Source organism: Juglans microcarpa x Juglans regia, chromosome 4D, assembly GCF_004785595.1.
Source record: "Juglans microcarpa x Juglans regia isolate MS1-56 chromosome 4D, Jm3101_v1.0, whole genome shotgun sequence".
Taxonomy (NCBI): Eukaryota; Viridiplantae; Streptophyta; class Magnoliopsida; order Fagales; family Juglandaceae; genus Juglans; species Juglans microcarpa x Juglans regia.
Genome location: NC_054600.1, coordinates 3,282,473 through 3,293,561, shown reverse-complemented (window position 1 = coordinate 3,293,561; position 11,089 = coordinate 3,282,473). Strand labels below are relative to the sequence as shown.

Here is an 11,089-nt window from a genome sequence, read left to right as displayed (position 1 = left end):
ATCATCAACAAAGATAACAAAATAATAAGATCCCCCTTAGTAGGAGTGGGTGGAGGACCCCAAATATCAGAGTGAGTCAAATCAAAAGGTGTAGTCGAAAAAGATTCACTTACATTAAAATGTAAATGAGTTTGTTTTCCAAGTTGACCAAGCCGAGAATGCCATAACTGGGAAAAGATAGCAATAGCAACAACGGAAGGAGACAGATGGGATGGAAACTGCAAAGAAGCGAACTCGAACAAACGTTCAATCTTACGGCTCGTCCCAATGAGTTGACCCATTTATGGATCTTGCATATCAACACCAGAATTAGAAAATGTAAGGTTAAGACCTAATTCACAAAATTGATCAACTGAAATGAGATTTAAGGACAACTTGGGAACAAGATAGGTGTTGTCAACAAACAAGGTAGGGGAGAAAATGGACCCAATGTGACTAACAGATAAATGAGAACCGTCAATAGTATATATGATAGGATTGGGTGAAAAAGCAGATTTTTGAGAAAAAATGGTAGAATTAGAGGTCATGTGATTATAACATATAGAATAAAAAAACCAAGGAGATGTACCTAAGGTGACAGACAAAACACTAGAAGACCGAGATAAAACCTGATGAATTAATGCCTCAATATCAAAAGTAGTGAGAGTAGTTAGAGCCACTGCAGCAGTTTGCAACAAGAGGGCCCGAGACTGATTTTTGTTTTGCAATTTACGACATTTAGTAACAGAGTGAACATGAAGTTTGCAGTATTTGCAGAAGATAGTCTTTGAAGACCGAGAAGGAAACGACCCAAGGCTGGAGAAGACCCAAAGGTAGTTTTAGGGATGGCAGCAACAACTGAATCCTGAGTTTGCATCTTCATGGTTGAACAATGATTCTCTTCTGAGATAAGTTCAGCAACTGCAATTTCAAGAGATGGAAGAAGTGTGTGATGCAAAAGAGATACCTGAGTAGATTCAAAATCCTCAGAAAGTGCCATCATAAAATGTATAAATTTGTGACGATCGCGATAGGTTGCAAATGACCCAATGTCTTCAGAACATTTAAGTTGAGGATTTGAAGCAGACAACTGTTTCTAAAGATTATTAACTTGAGAATAGAAATCAACAATGGACTGACCTGATTCCTGATGTATCTGATAAAGTTTAGTCGCAAGCTGAAACTACAACGAAACATCATGAGTGCAGTTGTATCATTTAGCAAGAAAATCTCAAGCAGATTTAGCATTACCAAGCTTGGGAAGTACGCTATGGATGGATGGAACAAAAGTATTGATAAACCAAGACAAGATTTTATAATGAGTATTACGCCAATCTTCAAGCCGGCATGCAAAAACATCAAGACTCTCACCCTCTTGTTGCTTGGGTGAACAAATATCACTAAAAATATAGTGCCACAATTTTCGTCCTCTAAGAAAAACTTCCATATTTTGGGTCCACATATTATAATTAGTGCCATTTAAAATATTATCAATAGAATGAACAATGGTGTTAAGGTTGGGAGAGGTGTGAGACATACTGTCGGAGGTTTTTTTTTTTTGTCAACAGTCAACAGTCAATGGTCAACTGCGTTGGCCTAAGTGGGCCTAGATTATGATTGGGTTGGCCGAAAATCAAAAGCAAAACAAAAAAAAAAAAAGATCTTACTTGAAACGGGTTGGGCTGCAAGAGTTGGTGTGGCGGGTAGGGCACTTGGGGCTAGGGGTGTAAATTTAAACCGAAAAACCGGTTTGGTTCTTAGAATGTGAAAACCGGCCGGTTCCAATTTTAGGATTTTTCAGACCGGACCGATTGATAAAAAATATATATAAAAAATAATATTTGTATTATTGTATGTATAAGTTTTATACAAAATATTATATATATATTAATATATATAAGTTTTATATATTATGTATAATTATTAATTTTTATATATAAAATATATAATTATATATATTCATATATGAAATAATTTTTTATTATAATTTATAAATTATTACATAAAATGTTAATACTAAATCACTAAAAGTTTATAACTAATACTAATATATAACTTATAACTAGATCAATAGTCTAATATTAATACTATTATATAGTCTAATATATTAATAAAAGTATAAAACATATATTTTTAAATTAGTTTTTTTTAATATTTTTATAAACAAAGTTTTAATGACAAATTGTGAAACTTACATTTAAAAAAAATTGAAAAATCGGACCGGACCCGACCGGAAATCGGTAAAACCAGAAATACCGGTTTAGGAGGGTAACTGGTGCGTAATCGGTTTTGAAAAATACAAAACCAGTACATACCGATTCGGTCCTATATTTTGTTCAAAATGGGACCGAACCGGACCGGTTACACCCCTACTTGGGGCAATGCCCAAAATGTTGGAGCAGCGCGTGGGGCAGTGGAACGAGAAGCGTTTGACAAGGAAACACTGATAAAATTCTCAGGACTCATTCTACGATCTGATTTGATGAAAATCTGAGTGAAAATCGAACACAAATACTTGATAAGCCTACTATCAAGTGCAGAGAAAGACAATTGCTGATGTTGAAGAGAGAAACACTAGAGGAACGGCTTGCACGAACAAAAAACTCAGAATGGTGGCTCTAATACCACGTTGGAACAGATAGAATTCTAAAAATCATAGAAGTATATATTTATGTGTGTATCAAACTATACAAAGGAGGCCTAATATAGTTGAATATGACCAAAATAAATAAGGAAATACAACTAAAAGGAAAGATTTTAACCTAGTATAATTACAAGAAATTAAGGATATGATTTAATATTCTACGTATATTTTAAGATACAAATATATAGTTAACAATGAGGAAGAAAGAAATGAAAATAGATAGCCAAATGTAATTTTAGGGTTATTTTTATTTATATATGTGTATATTGAGAAATGATATTTACAGTTATAGAGTGCGGAAGCATCGCACACTCATTTTGAACAAAACAAGTAAATAATAAATATAATACTCATATAAAAAACTAAATTTTTAATAGTGGACTATATTCTTTTTAAAAAAGAATGAAAGACGCTTACATAATCTATGACTTTATCTAACATAAGGGTGTAAATTTAAACCGAAAAATCAAACCACTTGGTCTGGACCTTGGAAAAATATATATATAAAAATTAATTTTATATATTATATAAAATATTTTATATATACAAGTTTTATATATAATATATAATTATAATAATTATATATGAAATTTTTATATATATTATATGAAATAATTTCATATTATAATTTATAAAATAAAAGTTTAATTTTAAAGATGAAAATTTAATTGATCATATGCTTTAAACATAAAATATATATATTAAATTATTAATAACATTTTATCATAAGAAGTAACATTTTATTATATATTTTTTACATTTTAAAAAAGTCAAAAAAGGAGACCGGATAGGACCGAAAATCAATAAAATCGAAAGTATCGATTTAGAAGAGTAACCGGTGTGTAATTAGTTTTAAAAAATATAAAATCAGTTTATATTAATTCGATCTTAAATTTATTTAAAATCAGACTGGACTGGACCGAATCGGTACATCCGATTCTAACATTACTCGTGTATATTAGAGACGAGTTGCCTTCGGCACTTCCCGTTGCTGGCAAGCTAGGTCCAAGAGACCGGCCGCCTGGCCCTCGCTAGAACCTCCAGGTACTTATGGTTATCTTCCAAGAATATCACTAACCAGCTAGTTTGGTATTTAAAAGTGAAAAGAAAAGCACTAGATTAACGATCAAAAGAAATATCAGTATGTTACACTCGAGCTTAACTCTCCAACGCTACGAACTCTTTAATGCCTTTTTACAAATTATTTTTATTATTATTTACAGATATTTCGAGATATTTTAAATGTTCAAATGAATAATATTTTATCATGAGTAATACTATTTAGAATTATAAAATGTGTAAGTATTATGCAGTCGTTGTAAAAATGAATGGATTCTACTATTAAAAAATTAATTTTTTTTTATATAAATCTCATATTTATTTATTTTTTAAAAATAATTATACTGTACTTACATACTCACGATGCAATTATTATTTCTCTTTTACTAATATTTATAAATATTTCATTACTATTCTTAATAATATTTTTTCCGCTCGCAACACCTTGACAAGATTGAGATAGCAAAAGAGGCCGACTCTATTGAAGCTTGGGCCCGAATTAGCGAAGTGACCAGTGATTTTTTAAGTGCATGCGACATCAAACTAGAGAAATTTCATGACAATTTAACATCACTACCCATAATATATAGCTATATATATCACGAAAATTCAACCCATCTTGCCATTTTATGTATCAGAACTTGTTACAAGTGTTAAACGACACACGCACCAGATATTTACACACGTATTTTGGATCAATATATAGCAGGAGAATGGCAAAAACTCTTAGTTAATACAAAGCAATGAAAACAAATAAAAAAAAAAGAGCTTGTATACTAGATAAAGGTACAGTATAGAACATTTTCCTGGAAAATAACCCCGAACAGTCCTAATTTTTCCTCGCATTTGCCATACAATTTGAACAGCCGAATATGTGGTGTGGCAATCTCGTCAGTTTCAAGGGTCAGTCAAAAACCCATGTGTACTTATTTATAGCTTTTAGGATTGAAAACTAGTTTACATAAATTACATTAAGTATGGTTTGTTTTTCCAGATAAGGTAATATGAGAATGAAATAAATTGAGATAAAAGTTAAAAATTAAATAAAATATTATTAAAATATATTTTTTAATATTATTTTTATTTTAAGATTTGAAAAAAATTAAATTGTTTTAATATTTACTTAAATTGTTATGATTTTTTTTAAGCAAGTATTTCACAAATAAATTAAGTGGTTACAAGATACTAGATTGCCTTGGTTTGGATTGGAAATTCATCTCAATTCATCATTATAACTTTTTCAAATTTTCATATAAAATATAATAAACAATTCAACTTTTTCAAATTTTAAAATAATAATAATCTTAAAAAATAATATTTTAACAATATTTTATTTAACTCATTTAAAACTATTTTAACTCATCTCTGAATCCAAATGAAAAATAGGATAGGAGTCTTCAACAATCATCCCAAGACAAGTAAATGCAACAAATGAGAAATAAAAAAGAGAGATTTGAAATTAAAAATTTGACTCCACCCATTTCTCATTAGAAAAGCCGTTTGAAACAATTTTTTGTATAATTTGATAAATAAACTATAAAATTACAATTAAAAAGTCAGAATAGATTGTTGTGTGTTACGTTTTGTTGAACTGGATTGGTTGAAGGAGATTTTTACGACCATTTTATCTTTGATCTTAGAAAAAGCTAGAAAATAGGAGAGTAACAAACGAAGATATCAGTTTGCTAAAAGAGTGCAGTTCTCTAGCTTCTTGTCTCTGAAGTTTTTGCTCAGTTCTAAAGTTCGTACCTTGGGATTCATGCTTTTGTTTTTTATAGTTCTTTTTATTGGATTCTGCTTTGGCCTAATTTTAGAGTTATTTACCGATTAGGTTCCTGTTTTAACCTATTTGGTTTAGAATTTTTCTACCCACATAAGATAAGATTTCCAGACGTCCTTGAGGGTGGATAGAGGGCCAAAAGTGGACTTTATTTTCTTGGTATAATATTCAATGATTTCTCCACCGATGATGAGTATTGTATGCTACAATGAGGTTGCTTGTTTAAGAACTGCAACAGTATGGGATTTAGGTTTGGAAAAATTATTAAGTACCAACCAGAATAGATGGCGGTTACTACTGGGTTTGATATTTTAAGTTCCAGAGTCTGGGGAAAAAAATATATTAAAAAAAGTATATCTAATTCCAGGAATCTTCCCTGGGTAGGATTTTCCCGGAAGTTGGGATTCGTTGAAAAAACTGCTCCCGCCGGAACTTGCAGAGAACCATGCAGTACTGTACGCCTATTGACTAAACAACACCGATTCTATTTGGCTGTCACTTGAAATCAGCAACCCGGTAACCTCTGAAACCTACCATTCAAAGGTAATCCATTTGAACATTTTTATGTTTATGACTGTTGGCTCTGCTATAATAGAGCTATGCCTGAATATAAAAACTGAAACTTTAATTTCTCCGACATTCCGATGAAACTCTTTGGAACTGAGTGAGTTTCTAAGTTCCGACATGTATACTTTGGTTCTGCTAGAGTGTGGGTGATGAATTTCATCGATGCCGTCACACTCGACACACCTAAACGCGTATTTGTGGAAAATTTGGTCCCTAGATAGCATTCTTTAGTACTTTTCAATCATTACGCGTTTGTTTTGTTGGCTGAAATATTCCAAAAGCGTGAGAAACTTTAAAATCTGTGTATTTAATGAATAAATCGACCAATTCTAAGTTCAAACTGCTACTTCGTAATATCTCAAAGATTTAATACTAGATCTATAAAATACTGCATATAAATCTTCTCATCTTTTCCTAAATCAAATACCTTTGGGATATTCAGTATGCTCTTGACTTTTACGATTTGCCCTTATTTGTTTTAAAATATGTTAATATAAAGAGAGAGCTTACGTTTGAAAATGAAGCTTCGCTGCACCTTACCTGTTCCTGTTTTATAAATATTCAGAATCTGTATTTGTTTCGGTTACATTATATTGGTTATTTTTGCTGTCTTGCTTTGATGGTTGTGAAGAGGCATTTTAATGGGGATAAAGATGGTTCTGAACCGTCTAAGCGCAGACAAGAATTTCGGATGTGGTAGGTTTGGTGGTTTAGTTATGCTTTGGTTGCTGCTGTCAGTGTTTGATGCCCTCTTTTAATGATTTATGTGTTTCTAAATGGGGGTTTTGTGTTTTTTTTGCAGGGCTTTTCCACGTGTGGTTTCAGAGCTTGAGGTTCAACAATTCTGGGAACCTTTTTTTCAAAGAGTGGTAATTAAGTTGATTCTCTGTCCACCTATTTTTGTCTTCCATCTCTACTCTTTGTTATCTGAACTCAATTTCAGGACTTCACTCTTAGAGAACATAAGAGCTTGACCTTTATTTATTTTTGTTTTGTTTTTTTCTTTTCTTCTTAATGTTCTAATGGTGTATGGTTTCTCCATTTGTTGATATGTATTTGATCACAAGTGCTACAAGACATTCTTTTCGACTAAAGGTTTGATCTTATTGTCCAGTAAGTGATTGATCTTAAATGATTATAGAGTATCTTGACTATTCAAAAGTTTACTGGTTTTGTCATTTTGTTTGGTATGCATGATATAATTTGTTGACCGTGGTCTGTCAATTCACCTAAAATCAATTGGTTTGGCATGATGATACTCCCGCGACTCAAACCCATGACTTTTGGCTCTGATACCACCCATCAAGCTGTGATTGTGAGCAGCCAACCCACCTAAAACCAATTGGAGTTAGGAAGACACGCTCGAGTCTCTTACGGCACTCAACATCGCATCCTACAAGCCATTTTCTGAGCTATTGCAGGGAGTGGTATCGTGGACTACCCAACGAAACTTACTGGTTTAACTTCCTTGTTTGCTGTATAGGTTACTTTATCAACTGGTACAAGACGCTCTTTTTTACTAAAGGTTTGGTTTTATTGGCTAATTAGTTTGATCTTAATGATTGTCAAGTATATTGGCTATTTAATACTGGTCTGATGATTTTGATTGCTTTACCATGCATGGAAAAGTCTCTCAGTTTAACCCTTGTTTGCACTTGATCTGTACCGGTATGTATAACATGAACCCTTTATTATAGTTCTGTTAATTAGTGATTGGATTTGATTGAATGAATAAGTTAGCTGCATCTGCATAAACCATGGTTGTCAAAGTTAAAGCTTTTCTTATCCAGTTATGTTGTACAGATCAACCGAAAATATGCTTGTATCCTTCTCAGTATTGTATAAATGTACTTAACATGTCTCCAGGTTATAATGGCACGTGCACAAGGTAAGCTAATCCAGGCTAACTTTGACGGGATTGGATAACAATTTAGGTTTTCATTCCCTCTAACAGTGTTTGTAATTCTGTTCTGGTTGTCAATATGATATTGGAAAGGTTAAATTCATTGATATATTAATTAAAGCACTCTTATTTTCAAGTCGCTGGACTACATTATACCCCATATCTCTGTCATAGGTGCAGGAGGAGTTGGATCGTGTTTTGCAATCAATTCACCCATGTCCAAGGTCTGTTCATTGGCCCAGCAGTTAGTTTTATTGAACATTTATGTTCTACAAACTGTCTTTGACCTCTAACACGAGAATTTTAGGGTAAAATTGACTTCAATTTATTGATAATCTCATTTTGAACAGAGGAATATTGTTAAAAATCATCATTACATTAAAGGTTTGCATTTCACGTAGTTCCAGATTTAAGCACCCCGAACTCCCTTCTCTTCCAGTCAAATATGTCTCAAGGCTTCCAATAAATGTATCATGTGCTCCATGTTGCAAAAATCTCATCTCTCAACATGCAGTGTGTTAACTTTGTTGCAGATCCTCGCCTCAGCCGGCTGCATCTGGGGTGAGGAGCTTGCATTTGCGCTTTGTCAATGCATTGCCATCTCAAATATTCACAAAAAATAGCTTAAAAGCTGAGGATGGCACACCCATCAGAATTGAACTGTTTGATACTCGGTCCGGGACTATAGTCAAGGCTGGTCCTCTTTCCACAATAAAGCTTGATATTGTCGTCCTTGATGGTGATTTCCATTCTGATGACCATGAAGACTGGACCGAGCAGGACTTCAATGCCAGTGTTGTACATGAAAGAGAAGGTAAAAGGCCATTATTGGTTGGGGTTCTGAAAGTGACCTTGATTGAAGGTGCTGGATGTATCGGTGATATCCATTTCACTGATAATTCAAGCTGGAGGAGAAGTGGAAAATTTAGGTTAGCAGCAAAAGTTGAGCAAAAGCTTTCTGGTGAAGTAAAAATCAGGGAAGCTACTAGTAGAAAAATTGTGGTAAAAGATCACCGCGGAGAACGTAAGTTATAAGAGCTTAGCATTAGCACCTTCTGACCATGACTAATTCATATTCTAGTATGCTTGCTGTCATGCTTGATGCCATTAATATTCTTACCATAGGTAGATAGATCTATGAGACTAATGGACAATCTCTTTGTTTTCAGTGAATAAGAAACATGAAACTCCATCCTTGGGGGATCCAATATGGCGTTTGAAGAAGATAGGAAGAGATGGTAAAAACTATAAACAATTGACTTCTTCTGGAATTCTAACCGTCAAAGACTTACTGCTGCAACACGCAATCAATCCATCCAAATTACGCAATGTGAGGACCTATGTAATTGCATAAAATTTATACAGCAATCTAAGTAGCTCAGCACACGTAATCTAATTCATCTATCCAACTCTCTGCTGTGGACATGTAGCTTTTGAAAAGGGTGGCAGATAGAAAATGGAAGGAAATCATAGAAAACGCAATGGCTTCTGTTGCAAATGATCATAAGCTTTATGCTTACCACAGGGCTGGTGAATATGTTGGCCTCCAGTTCAATTCTATCTATCAGGTTGTAGCGGCCACATTCGATGGCCAAAACTATTGTCCTGTGCAAACACTAAGCTTAGATGAGAAGGTACTCAATGACATCCTGGGGCTAATTTCAGGGTTTTTCAGTGCATCACTTACTGTAGTTTTGCCTTTTTTTGTTTTCCTACTATTTATAAAGTTAAGTTCGTTTGGGATCCAAATGGAATTCCCAACTGTCTCATTGTTATTGCACAACAGTATTCCAAATGGTACTTTATGTTAGAAACTGATCACCTCTCTGTTCCTTTGGCAGCACGCGGTGGAAGTTGTGAAGCAGCAAGCGTACGAAAATATCAATGATTGGGTCCCGGCCAATGAGCTATCAACTGTAAGCTTTTCAAGGCCCTCAGGAAGTCTACAGAATTATCCATTTAGTGTTCCAGAACAAAGTCCACAACAATTTGAGTTCCCACTTTCAGTCACACATCAAGGTATAAAGGCTTGTATCATCCATATGATTAACATAAGTTTGGACAGGGGGAAACAGTACTCAGTTCATTTCCTTATTCTAAACTGTTAAGTAGAACAATATTATGAAGGTCTTCCCCAATATCAATGAAATGGATGCCTTTCTAAGTGTATATTTCTTGTTGATCTGCACAAATATGAAGTTTTATTTTTGACTCTTCATTTTTTGTATATTTTTCATCATTTCACCCTAATATATTTTGAAGGAGCTACTTCTTATTTGTGCAGATCAACAACAAATATGGCTGAATTTCAACCACTCACATCCGTCATTTTCAGCATCACATGCCCATGCAGGAGAAACAAGCAATCAAATAGAAGCTTCTGGACTACAAAGCAGTCATGTAATGCCTGGCAACGGTTTGATTGATGATTATTGGATTGGACATTTCAACACAGAGGTGCAAGTTTTGCCAAGTGTTTATACACCTGATATCATTCCCGGGACACCACAGATGCAGGGAAATGATCTTTTATTTTTTCCGAGCAACCAAGCAGATTTTGACAACTTCACTCTCTCCAACTCTGGTGTGCCTATTTCAAGGGCTGGAAAGGCAGCATGGTGTAAGATTCGGGCTGCTGTCATGTGGAGAACAGTTTGGCGGGATGTGGCTGCTAAAAGATTGGCAAGGCCAATCTATATATAATTTCTAGACTCTAATTGTGAAGAAGTTCTCCTTGGGAAGTTTTTACCTATATCTATATTAGCTTAATTCGTAAGATACCTTTTTCAGCAACCCCATCCTTTCCTTGTTATCAAGTTCAGTGAAGGAGAACATGTAACTGTGTTATTCTTGGGTCGTTATGTACAAAGTATTTTAGTGATCGATATGACACTGTATAATACCTCATATTAGGGTAAAGGAAGGTGGTGACTATCATTCCACATGGTTTGGGAATAAAAAGTTATTGCCCTTTATTTTGGGATTCCATGTTTCAAGTAGTTTCAATTATAACATCGACTAATCCTTTTGAAATATGGCTTTAGTTTTCTTTGAATCATTATAAATAGTATCAAAGCCAGTCTCAACCGGCAAGTGTGGGATTGGAGTCCCAGAACACTGATTTATAATAAAACTTTAAATGACACTCTTAGAAATT

The 11,089-nt window shown here is 33.8% G+C and overlaps 1 protein-coding gene and 1 long non-coding RNA gene across 4 annotated transcripts; one reads left to right on the top strand and one right to left on the bottom strand.

The window, feature by feature from the left end:
• The first annotated feature begins 5,412 nt into the window (after positions 1 to 5,412).
• Positions 5,413 to 10,907, top strand: LOC121259218 (calmodulin-binding protein 60 C-like). Of its 3 annotated transcripts, XM_041160727.1 has the most exons (10): positions 5,413 to 5,423; positions 5,847 to 6,005; positions 6,661 to 6,725; positions 6,832 to 6,898; positions 8,107 to 8,156; positions 8,466 to 8,956; positions 9,102 to 9,262; positions 9,363 to 9,566; positions 9,774 to 9,951; positions 10,217 to 10,907. In XM_041160727.1, the coding sequence occupies exons 3-10, from the start codon at positions 6,721 to 6,723 to the stop codon at positions 10,633 to 10,635; spliced, it is 1,575 nt and encodes a 524-aa protein (XP_041016661.1). In that variant the 5' UTR covers positions 5,413 to 5,423; positions 5,847 to 6,005; positions 6,661 to 6,720; the 3' UTR covers positions 10,636 to 10,907. The 3 variants fall into 3 exon arrangements, with proteins under 3 accessions (XP_041016661.1, XP_041016660.1, XP_041016659.1); XM_041160726.1 differs by lacking the exon at positions 5,413 to 5,423 and having other exon boundaries at positions 5,624 to 6,005; XM_041160725.1 differs by lacking the exons at positions 5,413 to 5,423; positions 5,847 to 6,005 and having other exon boundaries at positions 6,017 to 6,725.
• LOC121259219 lies at positions 5,460 to 5,751 on the bottom strand. Its single transcript, XR_005939536.1, has 2 exons — positions 5,610 to 5,751; positions 5,460 to 5,578 (listed from the first exon to the last, which is right to left on the bottom strand). It is a non-coding gene; the product is annotated as an uncharacterized LOC121259219 (long non-coding RNA).
• Positions 10,908 to 11,089: the final 182 nt, after the last annotated feature.

What these genes read in the sequence shown, in the direction of transcription:
- LOC121259218 (XM_041160725.1), top strand. Translation starts at nt 6,649, where the DNA reads ATGGTTGTGAAGAGGCATTTTAATGGGGATAAAGATGGTTCTGAACCG. An exon ending in AGACAAGAATTTCGGATGTG is followed by an intron (nt 6,726 to 6,831) that starts GTAGGTTTGGTG and finishes TTTTTTTTGCAG; the next exon opens with GGCTTTTCCACGTGTGGTTT. An exon ending in AAAAGATCACCGCGGAGAAC is followed by an intron (nt 8,957 to 9,101) that starts GTAAGTTATAAG and finishes CTTTGTTTTCAG; the next exon opens with TGAATAAGAAACATGAAACT.